Source organism: Neophocaena asiaeorientalis, unplaced genomic scaffold, assembly GCF_003031525.2.
Source record: "Neophocaena asiaeorientalis asiaeorientalis breed wild unplaced genomic scaffold, Neophocaena_asiaeorientalis_V1.1 scaffold177, whole genome shotgun sequence".
Taxonomy (NCBI): domain Eukaryota; kingdom Metazoa; phylum Chordata; class Mammalia; order Artiodactyla; family Phocoenidae; genus Neophocaena; species Neophocaena asiaeorientalis.
In genome coordinates, this window is record NW_020172779.1 from 14,577,997 (window position 1) to 14,601,596 (window position 23,600).

Genomic DNA, 23,600 nt, shown 5'->3' on the forward strand with positions numbered 1-23,600 from the left:
TTAATTTAGTTGTCTCATTTATCTTTATTTACCGCTTTTATTCTTATTTGCCAAGATGAAAAAATACCTAATTAAAAAGAACTAAATGATTTTATGGCAGTCTTTATTGTGCATTTATTAAGTACATTATCGAGCATTTATATTTTATGATAAACTGGCATTAGAATTGATATTTATAGTCTTTATGCATCGAGGCACCTGATGAGGCAGTCTCGTCTACTGCGGAGGACAGCCTGGGTTTTCTTAAAACTTGAGCAGACCCAGTTAGCTCTTAATTCGAGTGGGATTTTAAGGTCTTTATTTTTTAACACTATCTGCATTTTTAATGCCCTAAAAAGTCATCATTAATTTAAAGGAGATAAGGTAGTAAGAAGCAGTACAGCTTTTAGTATAGGTCATACCAGGATTTTCATCCTAGATGTGCTGTTTACTAGTTGCATAGAACTTGGGCAAATTATTTAGCCTCTCTGAGCGTCAATTTCCTCATTTCTGAGAAGGAAATGTTAATGAATTCATTGAATGGTTCATTTTTATATTAAAATAGAAGGTACCATTTATCAAGCACTGGTTATACCTCTAAATATGCTAGTAACCTTATGTATATGCTTTATCTCATTAATCCTCCTTATTTTATGAAGTAGGTATTGTTATTATCCCCATTTTACGGATCAGAAAACTGACCTTTTGAGAGGTCAGGCACCTCACTCAAGGGTACACAGGTAGAATGTAAGGATTCAAATTCTGGTCATTCTGTTCTAGAACTTTTGGTCTAAATTAAACATTAAGTTTAGGTTACTATAGCATGCCTAGCATAATGTAGGTTTTCAATGCATGGTAGTTATTATAAAGCTGGTTTGGGTGTGGAAGGATAATTTAAAAAAAAATTTTCCCGGTTTTATTGAGATTATAATTGACATATAACATTATATAAGATTAAGGTATACAACATTGCAAAATGATAACCATAATAAGTTTTCTCAAGATCTATCACCTCACATAGTTACACATTTTTTTTCCCCTTTGATGAGAACTTTTAATTTAATTTTAGTTTAGTAGGTGAGAAGTTGATTTGGCCATCTGTGGACATAATTAAGGCTGTTCCCCTGGTTTTCAGTAACCTTGTTTTTCTTCATTTGCCTTCCTCATTCAGATTTAGTTACTAGATGAAATTGTTATTTACAAAGAGTAAAGTAAATTACAAAGTTGAAGAAACTGAAGGAATCAATAAATATTTGTTGATTAAATGTCTGAGAAATGACTTCTGGTCCACAGCACTGCTTTAGAAGGAGCTTTAAGTGCACCATATGTTTTTTGAGGTCCATTAATCAAAAATTACGTGGTAGTACCCACCAGAATGGGAGTTTCTGTTTCATAAGACTATCCTGATACAATCAAAACTTCTGATAGATTTGATTGTTTTAATTGCCATTTACTATAAAATTGATATAAGAACCATTCTTAGGTAATATTTCAACCTCTGTCCATAAAACATTAAACTAGCTGGCCCTGATCAGGAAATTTCATCAGGTACACATTGTTAAGACTTTAATTTTGGTAGTGGCTCTTGATTGGATGAGAGTTTTGACTCTCATCTATTGTTAGATGTCCGTGATAAGTAATAGTATGTATCTGGTTGGGTAAGAGAGAAGTACCATAAATGTCATAATCTGTCTGTTTTTTAACAACGTTTTGTCCTATTATCAAGTTATAAGAGTGTATAAATATTCTTTGTGGAATTACAGAGAGGTACAAAGAGAGTAAAAATTTCTCATAAATCTCCCTCTCAGAGATGACCAGTGTTAATATGTAGGCATATATAATTCCAGTCTTATATACTTTTTAAAAAACAGAATTTTATTTAACGTAGTATTTTACAACTTACCCTTTTGCACTCAGGGTATCGTAAATATTTTCTGGTAACCCTATTTATTCTTAAACAGAACGGTTTCTAATGGCTACATATTGTTCCATTAAGTGTCACATGGTTTATCATTCTTATGAATTCTGCCAGGATGCGTGTAATTGTTCATATATTTTTACACTATTTTGTTCTTTTAGGCTCAGTATTCTCACCATGTGATCCAGGAGATTCTAGGACACCTTGATGCTCGTAAAAAAGATTCTCCACGAGTTCGAGCAGGTATCATTCAGGTTCTGTTAGAGGCTGTTGCCATTGCTGCTAAAGGTTCCATAGGTGAGTGCCAGCACCCCCCCACAAAAAAAATTCATTAACCTTTTTCAGAATTTTCTTTTTCACTAGGAATAGCAATGTGTGGAAAACGCTTTGAAAATATTTGCTATGTTTTTAAATGTGCCCTAATTTCTCTTGAAATGTTAGGTTCACGTGACTGTTGTCAGACTTCCTTAGTTACAGTTAAACACTTCCCTCCAGATCATTCTCTTCTTCCCTTCCTCCTTTTTTCCAGTAAAGATTCTTGAATACCAGTTAGTTATATGCTAAACATTGGGAGGGTACAGATTCAAGAAAGTTATGGTTTACTTGGAGTTAGATGCCTTTACCTACACTGTAATACAAGGCAGAATTTGATCACATATCATAAGAAAACCAGGGTCCAGAGAAGGGAGGGAAAATGGATCAGCAGGAGGGAAGTATTATGTAGTCCGTTTGACGAGGACGTATGGTGGTAGTGTGGGGGAAGCCCGAGAAGCGGCTTAAAGTTCCACTTGTGGCCAGGCCACGGGTGTCGTTCTACAGTGGACTGACACGAGTTAAAGATTTACTGTACCCTTCATCAGAGATGTGTTATAGGGTAATTCATCTGGCTGCAAAGCGTAGGACACATTAGAAGTCACAGGTGGTTGTCACCATTGTAGGCACAGAGAAAGAACTTGACCTTGATGGCAGCAGTAGAAATGGGAACGTAAAGCCAGCAGGATTTGATAACTGACTGACTAGAGGGGTAACAAGGAGAAGGGACAGGTCAGACATCATGCTTTTTCACTCACATGGGATTAGAAGAATGGAAGGGTCCCTAATAAAATTACTGAAGTTAGGAGGAAAATCTAGTTATGGTTTCTTTGCTTCAGAATGAAAGTGGAGCTGTACATTAGCTGCTGAAATATTCTAATATTCACTCAGTGTCAAATGAGAGTGGGCATTTTGGATTTGGACTTGTCATTACTTATAACTTATCTCAAAGAGATGGAAGCAGGTTACTTAATTGAGGAGTTAACTTGAAATATGAAGTGAAACACAGATGACGCATTGACTGAATCGTCTCACCTGCTAATATCTATTACGTGTGAGGTTGCTATGTTTTAGGTTCCGTACATTCAAAGAAGCATTTGAACGTGGCTGCCTGTCCTGGAGAAAGTTGGAATCTAGAGTAGGAGGCAGAAATAAAAACACTGATTAAAGTATAGCGTGATAGATGCAGTGCCAGAAACACAGGCAGAGTATTTATAGTACTAAAAACAGAGAGCATAGTTAGTTTACCTGAATGTGATAAATTGGCTAGTTTCTGTCTAATAATTGAGGCAAAATTCTTTCTTCTTCAGCCTCAGAAGATGCCAAATAAATTTCTTAGGCCACAGTGAGCTATATTATAGTTCTCTGGATTCTGACCCGACAGTCAGGTTATCCCAATACTGTACACACTTTTCTGAGTAGACAAGATTAGATAGATGGAAAGTTTTTGGTAATCTTTATATGAATATACACATTTTGTGTGGTTTGTACCAAGGATTCAAACAGTGATTTGCTCAGAGATGCCCAGTAAATGTTTGTTGGAATAGCTAGGAGACTTTCTTATTTAGGTATTTCTCATTTACTTTTTTAATGTGCTAGTTAGTTCATAAATTATGAAGTATTTCCAAGTACTTAGAAAATATGCAGAAATCTCTGTTGAGAAGTACGAGGATTGGATTTGAGTGTACGTTACCAGAAGAATGTATCTGCTTACATCAGGGTTCATTTGCAGGACCCACAGTGCTGGAAGTCTTTAACACCCTATTGAAACATCTGCGTCTCAGTGTGGAATTTGAAGCACGTGATTTACAGGGAGAATCTATAAGCAGTGCCAACTTAAACACAAGTTCCAAAGACAGTGACGAGAAGATCGTGCAGAATGCTGTCATCCAAACAATAGGTGCGTACATTTCACTTCTCAAATTATTCTGGAAAACAGCAATTCAGAAAGCCCTCACAGAAGGCACTTGTCTCTTACGGGACATTAGTCAAAGGTGAATGATAGCTTAGACTTTTAAAAGAACTTTCTGTTTGGAAAATAAACAAACATAAGAATACGACAAAGAACACTGTGTATACCCTTCACCCAGATTCATCTATTAATATTTTATGTCATTTACTTTATCATTTCCTTTCTCTCTCTGTCTGCCTTTCTCCATCCCTTTCTCCATTTCTCTGTGTGTGTGTGTATATGTGTGTATATATAGATATGCACACATAAGCACATATACAAATATATACATATAGAGAGACATAGATACATACATATACACATCTACATTTTTTTCCTAACCACTGGATGGTAAGTGCATGGCTCTTTACTACAGATTATTTTTCCAAAGAATAAACCAGAGTACTCTTACATAACCAGAGTACAGTTATCAAATCAGTAAATTTAACTTTGATACAGTACTTTAGTCATATTTCAGTTTTGTCATTTGACCTGATAATGTCCTTTATAGCGTGTTTTTCCTTAGGTCCAGCATCCAGTCTAGGATCATTTAGTTGCATTTAGTTGTGATGTTTCTTTGGTTCCTTTAGTTTGGAACATTTCCCTTTTATAATATGGGCATTTTTTAAGACTATAGGTCCCCCTGACCCTTCACTTAAAAAAAAAAAAAAAATATCCTCACATGGGTTTGTCTGCTCTTTCCTCATGATTAAATTCAGGTTATGGGTTCCTGGCTGGATACTACGTAAGTGATGGTGTTCTTCTCAGATTATCACGTTCGGAGAAGTACACCTACTTCTCGCTGGTGATGTTAGTTTTGATCACGCAAAGTATTGTTCTATTTCTCTGCTGCACAGTTTCCATTTTCCCCCTTGCAAATAATAAGCAGTCTCTGAGAAGATAACTTTTAGGCCGTGCAGATATTCTGCTCTCCATCCAAACTACCCCCTAGATGTAGCAACCATTCAAAATTCTTAGCTGAACCAGAGTCTCTACCATGATGGTTAAAAAATGATGGTTATCAACTTGGCACTCAGGGTTCATTGTAAGCAAGAGTCCCTTTTTCTCCCTACTTATTTATGTAGGATTACATGTGTTTATTTAAATACAGTGGTATGAGCTCATGGATTTATATTTTTATCTTCATAATTTATTCTGTACTTATTAAATTATTATTATTATTTTGGTGGTCAAACTGCCCCAGATTTGGCCAGTGGAGCCCCTATTTTCTATATCTTTGTAATATCCCCCCACATTTCTTTTAAGCACAGCCTTAGGTTCATTTTATACTTCCTGCCCCAATCCTAGAATCAGTCATTTCTCTAAGGAGCTGTGGTTCCTTTTAGTGGGGAAAGGCACTAGAGACCAGGATCTGGGTACTGATACTCAGGCTTTAATATTATATGCTTCCCCCTCCCCTCACACACACAAAGGGTAAAGAGCTTACTTTAAAAAAAAAAAAAAGAAAGAAAGAAAGAAAGATAGCCATGGGGAATTTTTGGGGAAATTAAATGATCAGACTGTATATAAATACAAATTAAAGCAATCAAACTCTTCCTACTTTAACCCTCCTCTTGCAATATTTTCTTTAGAGTATCCAGATCATATTTTAATGTAACTGTATGATTTCTAGGATAATTTCCAAATTGAGTTGTATTCTTGGGTTTAGTACCTAATCTCTAGTGGTTGCTAATAGTTTCTACTAATAATAGAGTCATATAAGTTTATTCTGGAGCTCAGTTTATGCCTTTTATTTGAGTAATATCCTACCTATGGGCGACTTGTCTATAATAGTCCTTTGGAATATTTAATACAGAGTTTTCCTTTGTTTATTTCTAAAGTTTTATGGATATGCATACATGCATTACGCATCCACATTCAGCACCTTTTTATTGAACGTATTGAACTTAACACCAGGCCGTATGCTTGGGCCTCTTCATGCACGTGACTCCTACCTTGTGGATGCCTTTGGTTGACCTGCTTGGGGTAGTACCTCTGTTTCACCTAATCACAACCTCATCATGTGTGTAGAAATTGTCCTCATTAGGGCAAAGGCCCAGGGTGTCTGTGATATTTTAAGATGGTATATCAAATCAGCTAGTCTTGTTTTCAGAGAATTAATTTAAATTGCTGTAGTGACTTCTAGTTAATTCAGTGTCACTGTTTTACTCTAGAGTATTTAATTTATTGTTTCTCAAGTATGTTGTTATAAAATGTATATACCACAGACAAGCAATATTTCTGTGATGTAACACATTCAGAATAACGTGAAAATTAAAACGTGAGAGAAAAACAGTGCAGTGTGGCACAGTTAATAAGACTTTTATTTAAATCACACTTCTGCTTTCCTCAGTATTTTCTTTCAGAAGTTCTCAGTATTCTTTCTTTATCAGGTCACGTGAATATCGGTGGGACACAGAACAGGGCTGCTGTAGCTTTTGCACTTGAAGACAGGAGGCCCGTTGGCCAAGCTCGTTCTTTTAAAATAATGCACTGCTCTTTTGGGGAGGCTCATTAGCACTTCTATTCAGCAGTTCAAATACAAACAGTGGGAATAGAGAATGAGTTAACTTTCTGGCTGTCCTCACAGTTGACTTGTTGGAAAATTTCCATCTTTGTGGTTAATGACCAGCTTGCTTGGAACAGAAAATCAGTGTCCAGTTTTGCACAGTGATGAGGAACATATCTAATTGTGTTCTTGGAAAGTTGAAAATACCTTATAGAGAGGAAGCAGAGAGTAATAATAACACACATAGGCTTTGGAAATGTGAATGGATCTCACCTCAGGTCTTAGTGTTAGCTGTGTAATTTCTTGTATGAATTCCTAACCTCTCTTATCCTAATTTCCACAAGACGAAACTGACACAAATAATAGTACCTAGATTCATAAGGTACTATTATTTGTTGCTGTAAGGATACAAATACAAAGTAGCTTCTTACCCCATAAATATGTGCTCAAGTGTTAGGTAGAATAATATACTTTATGCTGATTGAATAATGTTCAGATCATGAGATTTTTGATTGCTAGAGTATGTTATAAAGAGAAATGAGTTTTACCCCTAGATCTAATCAAAATGATAAATAGAACAATTTGAATTTATAGAAAGAGATTATTAACTCCAGTAATACAGGCTGAAGAGTTAAGTTGAAAAACTAATTTACTCTTAAAGAAATATTGAAAATGTAGGTTTCTGTAATGATTATGTTGCATTTTAAGAAATGATCAAAAAATAGCCGGGTTTTAATACCTGTTCTGATATTTCAAAGAAACAACAGGGTTAAAAGTTTGAGTAAGTGATTATTAAGTGTCCTAAGTCTTCTGTGACGAGGAAGTAAACTTTCCAAAGCTATAACAGATAAATTCAAAATGTGAACAATACCCAAGAGTTCCTTGAGAAAAATGACAAATAAGTAAATAATTTGAATTATGTATATTGAATTAATACTGAATCAACCCGCAGTGTTAGACTGTAAACCTGGCTCATTATAATGGCATTCTAGAACATTTCAACAATCCTGGGGAAGCCAAAGTAGTGGCCTAATTATTGACTTTCTTACTAGAACAGGAATTTAGGCTTACAAAACGGGAACAAGGGTTTCATCAGAAATACTACCAAAAGTTTTTTTTTTCCTTTTTCTAAAACTCCAGTCAATTCAAATTGATGATTTGCCACTGTTAACTGTATGCAGAAAACTTTCAAACATTTATCTTAATCTAAGTATTAGTCCATTATACACATCTTATAATGTACATCATTAAATGATTTTTACCAAAGAAATTATAATATCTTTAGACTTACATGTAGCTCAAAGACATTATTTTCCCACATATTGAAAGCTGTGGTTAAAAATATATTGATTTTTTATTATATGGAAAAATAAACTTTTCCATTTGCAAAATTTATCTTAAATTTATCTTAATATTTTTATAGGATTTTTTGGAAGTAACCTACCAGATTATCAGAGGTCAGAAATCATGATGTTCATTATGGGGAAAGTACCTGTCTTTGGAACATCCACCCATACTTTGGATATCAGTCAACTAGGGTATGTGTATGTAGTTGTTCTGTGTTCTCAAACTGTAAAGTTGAATTTAATCTTATATTAAATTTTATCTTAAATCTATAAAATGTTTTGTCTTTTTACTCAGTAATAAAAGTCCTATGGTGTTGTTATGGCGCTAGATTGCTAAGCAGTTGAATCAACATTGCATGCTTGGGTGGGAGGAATTGGGAGACTGGGGTTGACACATATACATTATTGATACTGTGTATAAAATAGGCAACTGATGGGAACATACTGTATAGCACAGGGAACTCTGCCTAATGCCCTGTGGTAACCTAAATGGGAGGGAGGTCCAAAAGGGAGGGGATATCTGTATACGTATGGCTGATTTCGTTTTGTTGTGCAGTGGAGGCTAACACAACATTGTAAAGCAACCATACTCCAATAAAAATTAAAAAACAAAACAAAACAAAAAGAACATTGCATGCTTTTAGAATCAGTTTTCAGTATATCATAAATTCTCAAATTTTCTTATATTGGCTAAGTGGAAGGTCTATTCAGCCTGGGCATTTTCTATATATGTAGATTATTTAGGGTAAAGTTTCAAGTTTGTCACTGTGGAAGGAATGTTTACTTATTTCTAGAGTTCTAGAACTGAAAGTTATTTTAAAGATCATATGTCTTGGCCCCCTCCCCTCATTTTATAGATTTGCTTTGATTTTACAACATGCTAAATCCTTAGTTTGTAAATATGTTTGTATGTTGCTAATTTAATAAGGAAATGATACTCTTATTTGACTTACATTTATTTGGCCATTAATTAGAGAACCCTTTCTTCATTTGTTAATTCTTTTTTGAAGAACTATTTATATAAGAATTATTTAGGCACATTCTTACCTGCTTATTAATATATGTTAAATAGATATTATGTTTGTCAATTATATTTGCAATAGATCTATTCTCCAATTTATAGTATCTTTTAATTGAGGTTGTTTTGTTGTGTATTCATACAACTGACTTTTCATGTCATTATGTGTAGAGGTCTGTTTCCTTTGAGAGCCAATAGCTTTTTAATTTTCTTTGTTCAAATTTGATTTATTTTTTAACATATAACCCTTTAATTCATGTGAAATTTACTTTAGAGTATAAAGTGAGCCTTGACTTTAGCTAGTATGAAAATAAAATCTATATAGCTAATATAAATAGAGTTTTAAAAATCAATAAATAATAATGTAAGGAAATGAAGTTAATTCCTATTAATAAGATAATACCACTCTTTTGTATATTTTAGGGATTTGGGAACCAGGCGGATTCAGATAATGTTGCTGAGATCTTTACTTATGGTAAGGAATTTAAGACAGGTGAAGAACACACTTAGCCCTAAATTATTAAAGAGGTTAAAAGAATAGCTTCACATTATCAGTTTCTTTTTCTTGTATTATGAGATAGTATTTACGGTAAGTTTTTTTTCTGTGGTTTATATACTTGAATATTATGCTTTTCATTCTTTAAAATTTTACTTTTATTGTTTATTCCTCACTTCTCCTGTCGTCTTATTTGATCTTCATAATGATGAAACATACCGAGGGCAGGAAGCATTGCCATTTTATAGATGAAGATGCCTGGGCCCAGCTAGAGCCAGATTTGTCAGTCCTTTCCTCTGTGATCTTTGCTTTTTTATTTGTATCTTGTTTGAGAGCTCCTTGCCTACTCTGATGATATAAACACATTTGTTTATATCTTCTTACGAAAGGTGTAAAATTCAGCTTTCCACATGTAGAACTTTGATCTGAGGTTTAATTTTGTATGTGGTATAAGATATGGATATATTTTAAATTTTTCTAGGTGGGTGGTAATTGTCCCACCAATTTCTGCTCACTCATAAAATCACCTTTATCCTATAATGAGTGCCCAAATATAAATGTTAGATGTTCTATATATGCTAGTAATCCTGACTATAAATAGAGATTACCCACATGAAATTTCATTTGGTCCTAAGCCTTTTTATTAAATAAATTCCCTGAGAAAATAACCTTGTCTCTAATCCTAATTGTACTACATAGTCAACTGAATGAATTTCTATGTGGTATGGTTAAACTGTTTAATAGCGTTAAAGTATATGCTAATTAAAAGCTCCAACTTTAGACATAGGGATACATTCAGAAATGTCACATCAAATAAAGAATAAAGTACAGCTTTCCAAATGAGAATGCTTTCCTATTAACCTAAATTGCTTAATTTAAAATAAAAGAATTATTTGCCATTTAAAAATTTTCAGGTCTTACCTGTGTTATTTGCTGCCTGGTCTCCTTATATCCATTTAGGACTGACTCCCTGTTCCATATATTCTTAGTCTCTCTGAGCCTCCGTTTTCTTTTACAAAATGGGGGTACATTAATGCCTAGCCTCATAGGAATACGGTAAGGATGAAGTTAATACACATATAGTGCTTAGATTCAAGCCTGGCATATGGTGAATGTGTGCTATTATTAATTTTATTAACTCTATGCATGATGTTTTTGTAAATTCAGTAAAATCCTCATCATCTCACAAATTTCCTTTTAGTTTTTCCTTCAGGCTTGTTCCATACTTGCTGTTTTCTCTAAGCTTATGGTTCTTATAAAACAGCTTGAGAGTTTTACCAAAGAAGGACTCATGACAAAGGTTTTTTTGTTTGTTTCTTTGTTTTTCCTCCCTATAATCAGGTAACCTCTGGATACAAAGCAAAGACAATAGTTACTGCACTGCCGGGGTCTTTTCTGGATCCTTTGTTATCACCATCCCTCATGGAAGACTATGAACTGAGACAGTTAGTCTTGGAAGTAATGCATAATCTCATGGATCGCCATGACAATAGGGCAAAGCTTCGAGGGATCAGGTAATGTGCTATTTGAAAATAGGCTTAATGGTAATGTTTTCAGATTTCTATGTTAATGTATTTAGGTATTATAATTTTTTTAATCTAGGATTTTCAGGTTTTATTAATCCAGAATTTTATTTAATTGGTATTGTGACAATTTAATGATTAATATGTTTTAAGATAATCAGTGTTGAAGGTCTTTTAATGTACTTTCAGAGATCTCATCTACTAGTAATCACTAGTTACATAAATTTTATTTTGGTTTTGCTTTAAACTTAGGAATGACATCAGAAGTCAAGATTACTTTACGCAATTCTACTTGATTGAACTTGGTAATTCAGTAATATCATTACATATAGGCTTATTTAAAATGCTCATTGAAGTGAGTGTTAAATAGTTCAGACTCCTAAGTATAGCTGATTCATCATATAAGATATGATATTGTAACTAAGTGTGCTGTTCATTAAAAATGATGCATTGATTGCCTGTAGAATAATACCAGATGTGGCTGACCTAAAAATAAAAAGAGAAAAGATTTGTAGACAAGACACAAGTTTCATGAAAAAGGTAAGATTATCTTCTGAAAAAGAATGCATGATTTAAGTTATAGCCATTTGAATTGTTAGGTAGTTTTATATTGATCGATAACCTTAAAATGAAGCCATAGCATTTTAGAGTTGAAGATCTGAAGCCATCTTCAGCTCCCTACATTGCCACCACCGTCCTGATGGCGTCTCCTCCGGCCTGCGTTTAAGCTTTGGGTGGTCAGTCTGCTGTGATAGTTCCAGATTTCTCCCTTTGAGTAAAATGTCTCTCTGTGATTGCTGCCCTGCCCTCCTCCCCACCCCAAACACAGATGTTGCTTTCGCTTTTAATGGGTCCTTAATAGACAGCTTCAAGCTTTTGAGAATACTTACCATCATTGATTAAATACATATAATGAGTATTTAGTGTGTATTAGGCATTATTCTGTGCATTATTCGGGGTATAAAGGTCAGGTAGGCAGGATCTCTGCCTGTATAACTAGTATCTAGCTAGATTATCATTACGATCACTTCAGTTTTGTAGGCGTATTGGCAAATGGCTGAATTTAGAAAATTATGGCATCTAAAGTTATTTAGTATATCAAATAAACTTTCTGTGCAGTTATTCTTCATCCAAAGCTTGAGCACCTAGTATTGCCAGACGCTGAGCTCAACACTGAGAGATACAACAGTAAGCATGCCATGTGTGCTAACTGACCTCAGTATAATCACAGTTCTGGTGGATAAATCACAGTTTTGGTGAGCCTGGATCTTTAGAGGTGCAGAGAACCACAGACCTATAGGAAGATAGGTACAGATATCTATAATCCCTGATCATCTTTGGCTCTTTGTCAGACCCCGCTTTCTTCCTGTCACCATCTTTTATTTTTTTGTCCTTATCCGTTAATATCGATTGCTGTGTTTCAAGTTAATGGCCTCACAGTTTAAAAACTTCATTTGAAAAATAATTTACAAACTATCACTGTTCCTAAATTAATGTGAATAAAAAGAATTCTTTTAAGTTTGACTGTATTGTATATGAAAAAAGTGGTTAATAATAGGTCAAAGACATTAACTCTTTCCAAGTTTTATTTTTTTGATATTTTATATCATCTAGTTCATCAAAGAAATTATGCCCCATAACTGAGGAACTTTTAATCGAGTGATAGAATGAGTTTTAAAAATTTACTGATAGTTAATTTGGGGTTTTTTTACTTTAACGTCATGACATTAAGCAATCCTGAACTTTGGGACTGGATTGATTTTATTTTATCTAGTATGATAGAATAATCCTTTGTGCTTAATTTTGCTAGCCAATCAATTTGCAAAAGTATGGTTTAACTGAAAGGTTAGACTATTCCTTGTTAAAATTTGAATCATTAAACTGTTCTCTGAATTAGTTTTCCTTCCATTTTATAACTTAAAATAACCTGGCTAAGCATTTGTTACCATTAGTATAAACCATTTCTTTAGTATATTTTTCTTTAGGAACAATCTGTTCACGTTTTTCCTTTATCAAATTTTATTTTTACAATTGGACACCCTTTTTCATTTACTTTCTAATTTATTTTATCAGTAAAAATGTTGTTTGGTTTTCATATGCAACTTTAACTAGCCACTTACGGAAGTTTCCGTGAAGACCTGAAGAAAAAATATTGAGGTCTATAGCCAAGGGACTGTGGACTGCCCTTTGGTTAAGAGAAGCTTGCAGTTTAGAATGGACAGTACCTTTGGCTTTTCCATGCAAGCATTATATCCAGGCAGCTGTGTCTCAGATGACTACCCAGCCTAAAACTGCTCCTTCTGACTGTGTTAGGGACATCTTAGACATTGGATCTAAGTTTGAAAAATTGTCCCAGGGCAGGGTGCCCTTACAAATTACATTGGGAGGTGCCCTTTCAGCTCTAATGTCCTAATGAAGGTGTATTTCCAGATAAGAGAAAACAGCTGTTTCCACTCAGCTGTTCCAAACAGCTGTTTCCTCACCTGCCAGGGCTACTCTCCTAGAGCTAAATTCCTGGCAGAATGTCACTGTATGAAAGAGCTCTTGTTAGTGTTTTATCAATTAAGGATTATGTAGAAAAAAAGTACTTCTGGGGCTTCCCTGGTGGCACAATGGTTGAGAGTCCGCCTGCCGATGCAGGGGACATGGGTTCATGCCCCGGTCCAGGAAGATCCCACATGCCGTGGAACGGCTGGGCCCGTGAGCCATAGCCGCCGGGCCTGCGCGTCCGGAGCCTGTGCTCCGCAACGGGAGAGGCCACAACAGTGAGAGGCCCGCGTACCGCAAAAAAAAAAAAAAAGTACTTCTTATTATGAAATATAAAATATATGGGCATTATTATTTTAATTACTTTTAAGTGAACAACAGTACAGCTAAAAGCATCCCACATGCCCATCTTGTTTACAACTCCATCTTCTCCCCAAGAGGTAATCACTGTTCTTGCTTTCATGAATATTATTCCTTGCTTTTTTTCCCTACAGTTTTGCCACCTAAGTATATCAGTATATCCCTGAACAGTACAGTGTCGTTTTATCAGTTTTTGTATTTTGTGTGAAAGGAAGCATACCTTATATATTCTTTTATGTTTTCTTTCTTTCATTTAGCTTTATTTTGGTGAAATTCATTCACATGTGTAGCTTTATAGTATTTTATGACATGAATATACCACAAGTTACCCATTCTGTTGGTGGACATACGAATTGTTTGCAGTTTGGGTTTGTTATGACCAGTACGGCTATAAACATTCTTGTCCATGTATTGTGCTATATATAACTCTCATTTCTCTGATGCCTGTAGGAGAGAAATTGCTGAGTAATAAGTTATGCATTCTTCAAATTTAATAGACAATGCCAAACCACTTTTTGCAGTCATTATGTCTATTTGCACTATAATATTATAATATGCAATGTTAGATCTTAATTTTATCTAATATGGTAGGTATGTAGTAGGTAATTTTTTAAAAATAAACTTGAATTACTAAGGAACCTGAAGTTTAAACTCCCATGTGTGTAAGCACTGCTTTAATGGTTGTTAATGACGTTTAGGAACGTCAGATTTAAGAATAGGATTGGAGGTCATGAAGAACCTAGGGGCGAGAAGGGAATAAAGACACAGACCTACTAGAGAATGGACTTGAGGATACGGGGAGGGGGAAGGGTAAGCTGTGACAAAGCGAGAGAGAGGCATGGACATATATACACTACCAAACGTAAAATAGATAGCTAGTGGGAAGCAGCCACATAGCCCAGGGAGATCAGCTTGGTGCTTTGTGACCACCTAGAGGGGTGGGATAAGGAGGGGGGGAGGGAGGGAGACGCAAGGGGGAAGAGATATGGGGACATATGTATATGTATAACTGATTCACTTTGTTATAAAGCAGAAACTAACACAACATTGTAAAGCAATTATACTCCAATAAAGATGTTAAAAAAGAGAAAGAAAAGGATTGGAGAGGGCCCAATACATAGACTGTTATACACCAGAGTATAGAATCTTTTGAGAGAGAGACAAACTCTGGGTTCAGAAAGATGGAAACCAAAATGTCAGCTTCAGAAATAAAGAGGAATCTGTTAGGAGAGCATACATAGCTCTGTATCTGTAGCCAAAAATCCCCCCACTTGCTAATACTGAACCACAGACCTGAACAGACTTATTTAACCAGTCACTGGCGCAGCTGGAGGACTATGGCCACCCTCACCTGGGTAGGTCCACGTGCATGTTAAGTAGAGGACAGAGCAAAATGCATACCTTTAAAGACAGGCTGGCTTCCAGAGACTGTGCTGCTGTTGCTCATTTCGTTCTCCTAAAGTGAGGAAGCAGATGAACCTTCTGAGCAACAGAAACTTGAGCTTGGGGTGTTAAGCTCAAGCCCCTCCACGTGGGAATGAGCAGGCCTTACGCTGGCTGCACGTTACGATCACCGGGGGAGCTTTATGCTTTAAAAACACCGATGCCTGGGCTTCACCACTGACGGGTTAAATCGGATCGGGGTGGGCAGTGGTGACTAGTGGGGAGGAAGCGTGGTGGTCCTTCCATTTCCCAGTGATTGTAGCTTACAGTTTGTGTTGAGAACCAATGCAACACGTTGAGTTGATTACCACATAGTAACTTGAAATGGGAAAAACTCTCTTATTTCTGTTAGCTCTCACTTGGCAGTTAGACCTATACCCAGGAATGCTTTAGACAGCAAGGCTTTTATACTCTTTATTAATATATTTAGATTAGTTTGGTTTACAGGGCACCCTCTCGCAGTCCCTGGGGTGTGTCTGTAACCTCTCCCCTACAGATGGGCTTATAGATGTGCCATCGTCACTTCAGACAAAAGTGTAGCAGAACCTGGAGATGCTCTTCCCTGGACAGCTCTTAACTCACCTCACAGGAGGTTGTTCCCTAAGGCGGGAAAGCCTGAGTCCATTTCCTCTCAGCCGAATGTTCTTATCATTGCCAAAGCTCCCGTAATTCTGCCGTTCGTTTCAGTTTTTCTCAAATCAGTCTATAATTTGCTTGTCTTTTCAAATTAGTATTAAAAACATTTTCATTGTTTACAACTGGAACTATTTCTTACTTGCTGTTTTTACTTAAGTTTGTCCTCAACTCCAATATTAGTTTGTAGTTATATATTGGTGTAGTTATTGATGTTAATAATTGGAATATAATTTGACCCTCCGGTTATCAGCCTAACTCTCTTCCATGTTAAGTTATGTAATAAGATAGCTACGTTTTAAGAGGTTATATATGCATGTAAAATCTGCCTTGCTACATTTTAAGCAAAATTATCTTTTTCCTCTGTCATTCCCCTTTTCAGAATGGGCAACAACTATATCGGCACATATATTTGGGCTGTAAAGAGGAAGACAATGTTCAGAAAAACTATGAGCTACTTTATACTTCTCTTGCCCTTATAACTATTGAATTGGCCAATGAAGAAGTGGTTATTGATCTCATTCGATTAGCCATTGCTTTACAGGTATGTTTTCATAACCTTTCCTTGAAGAAAGGATTCTTTCATGAATTAGACACCATCTTTAAAATATTATTGCCTTTATCCAAGGACATGAATTTTTTAAGTGAGATGTCTAGTTTTAAATCTAAAATACTCAAGGCTATGATCCCATTCATTTATTCTTTTAACAAATGTTGAGTATTGACTGTGTGCTAACTGTTGTTCAAGGCCACAGGAGTAATGTGATGAAAAAGACAGCATGGTCCCTGTGCCCATCCTAGTGAGGAAGATGGTCATTAAATAATAAGAATTACATATATGTAGTTGTTTAATTGGAGTTTAAGTGTTACACAATCACAGGACAGTATGCAACGAGAATATATATATTTATTTTTATATATCTTATATATATTCTGCCCACGCCCACGTTCCCTTTAGGAAAGGCTTTCCTAAAGAGCTGTTTGAATTGAGAGATTTAAGTCTCTTATAAATGGGCATTTATTCTCTTTTTAGTATTTTTTTTTTAAAAAGCTTCTTATAAGGGGACATTTTTGTTAGCATTCCAGACTACCTGCAGTTTTTTAGTATAATCATAGACAAAATGCTAATGAAGCGTAAGACCTTGATCTGTCAGTGTTTGTTTTTTGGTTTTTTATTAAAGGACAGTGCAATTATCAATGAGGATAATTTGTCAATGTTCCATCGTTGTGGAATCATGGCGCTGGTTGCTGCATACCTCAACTTTGTAAGTCAGATGATAGCTGTCCCTGCGTTTTGCCAGCATGTTAGCAAGGTAATGTATTTAGAAAAGCCCTCGAATTTGATTTTTATACAAAAGTGGCGGATTTTCTTCCAGTGATGATTAATTTTGATGATTATGTACCAAATTATTAAGATAATGCCATAAAAGTATGCATGACTTTTTCAATAGTGACAAAATCGACACTACAGCTCTAACTCTGACTACTGTTATGTTTTCTTTGATGCCTGTTGTTGTATTAGAATTTTTCTGTGTAATGGTTGAGTAGAATATATGATTTTCTTCTAAAATACTTCATGTGATTTCTTATATAATTGTTTTCCTTTTAAACCATTATGAATCTTAGTATCTAATATTTCTTTAATTATACTGTTTTTGTTGTTATTGTTTTAAACGAATCTACTTGAGTTAGATCTGAAAAGTTGAATAATTAATATGCCTCTCAGAGATTTGTCCTGTGTCATTCAACTGTATTTAGCTTTCTCAGCAGTGACTCATTAAATAGTTACTGGCATGATTTAGTATACATTTCAGAGCTCCTAACTTACCTGGCAGAAAAAGTCCACTGTAGTTTTTATTCTTTAAAAACATCTTTCAGGGAGAACCTCATTTTTATGAAATTGGAAGCACATCTCTCAGTCCTTGCTAAAACGTCGGTTTTTAGAACATTCTAAGAAGTAAAACTCATTCATTCATTAAACAAATGTTTGAGTGAATATTTGACATCTGCCATTAGAGATACAAATGCTATGAAAACAGGGTCCCCCTCTAAGTGGCTCCCAGGTGAGTGGAGGAGCCAGACTTCACAAGAGCGCTGAGACCACCTGCCCGTGCTGCAGAAGGTGGTGCAGAGGAGCCGGGACAGCGAGGGCCTGGCGTTTGTGAAGGCATTTCCCACATAGGGCATTTGAGAAAGTACAGCTTCTAATCCCTCTGTAGTAGGTTTAATCAAATGTAATGTATCCTCTTTTTTTTTTTTTTTTTTTTTTTTACAACCTGTATTATTTTACTATCATGATTTTGTTACCTGCTTGCTGACTTTTTAAAATAATAAATGTGAAAACAAAATGAACTCTGCTTTTGGGCTCTAAATGTAGCTTAAATTCCAAAATAAAATGATGGTATTTCGTATAAATGTTTAGATTCTGTTTCTGTATTTTTAGTTTTCCAAACTTTTGTGGCAGGGTCCTGAGGAGTGAGGTTTCTGATTTTTATTTTGTTTTGTTTTTGAATATTTTTCAGGTTATTGAAATTCGAACTATGGAAGCCCCTTATTTTCTACCAGAGCATATTTTCAGAGATAAGTGCATGTATGTTAATTCTTTACATTTTAAGGAAGGGGCACTGACTTGGAAAACCAATCAGTGATAATTACAGAGGAATAAACTACTGTTAGAATAATTTTCTGGTGTTTTAAAATATTCATCGTTTTATGTTTCTGTCATTTAATTCATCTAACTTGTTTCTCTTGCTATAAAAGTTCTTGTAAAGTATAAATGTAGACTCATGAACACATGGAATCAATCTTTGATGAAAAAATGTATCTTACCTTTTTTTAATATGGAAGTATATCTCTTAAATATAGCATGTTCTGATATATAAGTGAACACTCCTTTAAGAGAATACAATATCCTGTTCAAGATTCTCAGTAATAGACAACAATATTAATAAAGCTGTAGGAGAAACAATGTATTACAGAAAATCAGTGTTATACCCTGAATTTTTTTCTTGCTGTCCAAACAAAAAAATACGTATGAAAAATAGTTTATTCAAACTTTTGGGCTCTAAAACCAGTTTAATATTGAAAGCATGCACATAAGATAATATTAAGCAGTTTGAAAGGAAATTGAAATCGTAGGTCTTAGCCAGGTGCTTCCTATCACTTAGTTGGGTAATATCTTCTTCATTAACAGTCAGGGGGCTTCATTTTTATTTTCTTCTCTCAGTAGATTTTTAATTAGCATGAAAGTTAAAGCTGAATTTAGTCCTCTTCATCATTTAATGTGTGAATACCAGTGGAATCATGTAAGGCTGACTTCACCGTTGGGACATTACTGGGGAAAGAAGCAGCAGAATGCTTCATATATGGGTCCACATAACCATATGTTTTTAAAGAGCTCAAATTAGCCACCGAAAATACACTGATTTTTCTATTACTAATTACAGTTTAAGTTGCATTTATACTTAGGCCTTGATCTAAAATGTTTATATGTTAACTTATTTTTGCTCAGTAATTTAAATAATACTAAATGACTTCTTTTTTGATCAACTTGACAGGCTTCCAAAATCTTTAGAGAAGCATGACAAAAATTTGTACTTTTTGACCAACAAGATTGCAGAGTCACTAGGTGGCAGTGGCTATAGTGTTGAGAGATTGTCAGTACCGTACGTACCACAAGTAACAGGTAAGAGGAAGGTAATTAGAACTCTTACTCTAGTGATTATGTGTCAGCAATTTTTCTCTTAGCCCAGTTAGAAGGTTAATTATGTTTGTATACTTACTAGCTTAAGAGAGTTTACTTCTATTTAAAAATTTTACTCTTGAAAACATTTAGTAAATCTCTAAAAACATGTATATGATTTTATCATGAGCATATTGAATCCTCAAGTGATTATCGTTATTATACTTCATATATTATTGATACTATACTGAATAATAATATCCTTTAAACAGAGAAGCAAAGTGAGATCTTTACTCTTTAAGCAATATTGTGTTTAACTTAGGGAAATTGGTGAAAATTGTTTAGTTAGTGATTTGTGACTATTGACCTTAATGAATTAGGTAATTTTTGTCATTTGAAAGACTACGGACTATTTGCTATGTAAAGAAATCTGCAAACTTTTAAAGTTAAGAATATGTTTCCCTCTGTGCATTATGTATTTCCTTCTGTTCTTTTCATTGCCTGAGATAATTCTGTTTTGTTTCAAGGCAAAACTGCATGGTGTCTTGCACTCAGTTTTTACTTTGAAAACTAAAATCAAAGAATTTTTATCTTATACCTTCACTTTCATTTGATGACTGTATAAATATTAAATTTGGGAGAAAAACTAGTTCTTCCTTTGGGGATACCTCTGTTCTATAAGAGAACTGTTTGATTTCAGTTAGGTAGTTTTCTGGATTAATCACTGGAAGTAACACAATCTTTGGGAATAGCTATCTTTTTATAATGTGGATCCAAAATATATACATTTATTACAATGATAGTTGTTTATAATAGTCTGAGATGTTAATGAAAGATTTTGCATTTTCTTTTAAATTCCGTAGTATAGGAAATTCTATTCCTCATGAGTTCCTTGGGGAAATAAAAGTGCTAAGAATAAAACATGAGTAGAGCTTTGTAATTTAAAAGAATTTTTAAAACAGACTTTTAAACTATTTCATTCTTATAACTTGGATTTAGCTCTCTTTCCTTCCGGCAAAAAACCTTATAAACCCAGGCACAAGTACAAAGGTAAATCCAAGTGTCAGTTTGGCTTGCCCTTTCCCTCACCTGTCCTCTAGGAAAATAGCTTAATACAGTCTGCCTTCTAGAAAATGGAGCCAGTGGCCTGTATATTTTATATAGTTGTGAGTTCAGTTATTATTTTGCTCTACCTTCCCCATAGCTGTAGTTTATTTTCACCCCTTGTTATTTCCTTTTACCCTATTCCTTTAACTGTAAACAATTTTTAATGAAAATTATGGTACTTTCTTTAACAAGTGGTTTGCTCTTCCCATTTCCTCCCACCCCTGAAAATGATATATTCTCTTTCTTAATGTCTCCCTATCAGTGACTAGGAGAATTCTGAGTATTTCAGCATATACTTAGTTACATAACTGCACAGAAATCCCTCAGTATAAATAAGGTTTTTCTGATTTATAAAGATTTTGATAGTTTAGAACCAGTCCGTGGCATGTGTGTCCTGCCTTAATGCAGAGTCAGAAGATACAGTGATACTTTATGGGATAATCAATCAGTTATTAAAGTTTCTTTTTGCTGTATAACCATCAGGTATTCATTTTTAAAAATAAGGGATTTAAGAACAATATATCAAAAGAAAAAAACAAAATAGTTTGTTGTGTATCATGCATATGCCCCCATCATCATCATCAAAATACAGCCGCCGTTCATTATGCGCGGACTGTATGCCAGTCACTGTGATAAGCACTTTGTATTCGTGTTCTCAGTTAATCTGTAACATAGTTTGGTGAGGAAGGTAGCACTGTCTTTGTTTACAAATGAGGATAGTGAGACTGAAACCACTAGAATTAACTGCCTTGCCTGTTCAGTTAGGTGCTTAATAAATTGATTTTTGCCAACTGTGTGCTCAAAGATTGTTCAGTCATCCATATTGATCCAGGTTTATTTTTTTATGTATTCCACAAACCTTGACTGAGAGTCTACTATATATATCAAGCACTTTTCTGACTTTGGGGGGTGGAAAGATGTTAAGATTCAGTCCCTATCCTCAAGGATTGAAATCTGGAGGAGAGGGCTTCCCTGGTGGCGCAGTGGTTGAGAGTCCGCCTGCCGATGCAGGGGACACGGGTTCGTGCCCTGGTCCTGGAAGATCCCACATGCCGCGGAGCGGCTGGGCCCGTGAGCCATGGCCGCTGAGCCTGCGCGTCCGGAGCCTGTGCTCCGCAACAGGAGAGGCCACAACAGTGAGAGGCCCGCGTACCGCAAAAAAAAAAAAAAAAATGTGGTGAAGACAGACAAAGGATTGAAATATAATGGTAACTGGTTCTAAAGAAAGAAGAATGGTCTGCCTAAAGCTTACTGAACTGTTGGTGACTGACATATAGTAAGTGTTCAATAAATGTTAGCTGATTATTGCATTTTCCTTTTATCTCAAATCAACCTATAATTTGAGTTAATAGCGTATGTCTAGGTGTATGCTAAATGCTCTTCTATGAGGGGGTACAGTACTTAATGAGTATTTGCAGTGTGCCAGCTGCTATGCAAACAGAAGCAAAAATGAACAAGACAGAGGTTTCTGCTTTCACAAGACTTATAGTCATTCCTAATGGGTTCCTCATCTGGACCACAAAACACAGAAGATGACTTTTTTTTTTTTTTTTTTTTTTTTTTTTGCGGTACGTGGGCCTCTCACTGTTGTGGCCTCTCCCATTGCGGAGCACAGGCTCCAGACGTGCAGGCTCAGCGGCCATGGCTCACAGGCCCAGCCGCTCCGCAGCATATGGGATCTTCCCGGACCGGGGCATGAACTCGTGTCCCCTGCATCGGCAGGCGGACTCTCAACCACTGTGCCACCAGGGAAGCCCTTAGAAGATGATTTTGAGTGACGTTTTTCTCAGTTCTCCCAAGATGGCACTTCACCAGTTTTATTCGAGATGCATAGGAAAGAAGTTAATTCATTATACAATTTGTCTAACAGGACAGTTGCAGTATGCCTTAAAGGCTATGATCAGAGAGGTTTGGGGTCCTCCGGCAGCACCTAGGAGAGTGTTTGGTCCAGGTTTGGTGAAACGGATGTCTTCCAGAGGAAAAAGTCCCTGTGATGAGCCTGAAGCAGGTGTTAGGCAAGTGAACTGTGTTTCATGCAGAAATAATAGCATATGTGGAGGAATGGAGGTAGGCAAGAACATGATTCTTCAAGGAATTAGTATAAAGTTAGTCTGCTTGGAGTGAATTGGAAGAGTAGGGTTGGGAATTGTAAAACCGGGTTAAATAGTTTGAACTATCCTAAAAGCAATGGGGAGTCATTAAATGATTTTAAACAGGATGGCATGATAAGAGTTGCATTTAGAAATGTTACCTGGTTGTAGTTTAGCAAACTGAAGACGGGACAACCATTTAGAATACTCTTCAGTAATCTCCAGGAGAGATGGCAGTGACCTGTACTAAGGAGGTCCCAGTGCGAATACAGGAAAGTGAGTGGACTCTAGAACACTGCAAGAGAGAATCTATAAGCAGTTGAGTGATACGGGGGCACAGGGAGAAAGGCAAAGATTTTGTCTAGGGCTCTACCACGGACATTTGGGTGCTTGGTACAGCACCAGGAGGAAGAGCTTGTTTGCTGCTTCATTTGCTTGCTTTTTGTTGTTTCTGTTTTAGGAGGGACGGGTGGTGTGACTGGGTTTAAGTGAAGAAAGAAAGAAGTATGCATTTCAAATGTAACTGTCTGTAAGTAGTTTTGAATCTTGGGTGATAGAAGGATGGACTTTTTATTAACAGAAATGAATAGGGAAGAGGGGGTAGTTTTGGAGCTCAGCCTTTTGTTGAGTGTCTTGGACAGTGGAGCATCCAGGTGTGGTAGGGGTCAGGACTACGTTTTGTGTGAGAGATTAGAGGTTATGATGAGAATTTTGAAATTAGCAGTATAGGGAATTTTGCAAGAGCT

The 23,600-nt window shown here is 35.7% G+C and overlaps 1 protein-coding gene across 7 annotated transcripts in view; it reads left to right on the forward strand.

Annotated features, from left to right (window-relative positions):
- EFR3A (EFR3 homolog A) overlaps positions 1–23,600 on the forward strand; it is a 186,371-nt gene that overhangs the window by 49,680 nt on the left and 113,091 nt on the right. For all 7 annotated transcript variants that reach the window (XR_003002748.1, XR_003002749.1, XM_024741301.1 and 4 more), the window contains 10 exons: positions 2,059–2,194; positions 3,942–4,109; positions 8,093–8,207; positions 9,457–9,508; positions 10,871–11,043; positions 11,517–11,592; positions 16,358–16,519; positions 17,157–17,288; positions 18,498–18,565; positions 19,533–19,660. Coding sequence is in view for 5 of the 7 variants with exons in the window: in XM_024741301.1 (XP_024597069.1) it covers positions 2,059–2,194; positions 3,942–4,109; positions 8,093–8,207; positions 9,457–9,508; positions 10,871–11,043; positions 11,517–11,592; positions 16,358–16,519; positions 17,157–17,288; positions 18,498–18,565; positions 19,533–19,660 (1,210 nt within the window). In the remaining 2 variants the exon portion in view is untranslated. The remainder of the gene's footprint in view (positions 1–2,058; positions 2,195–3,941; positions 4,110–8,092; positions 8,208–9,456; positions 9,509–10,870; positions 11,044–11,516; positions 11,593–16,357; positions 16,520–17,156; positions 17,289–18,497; positions 18,566–19,532; positions 19,661–23,600) is intronic.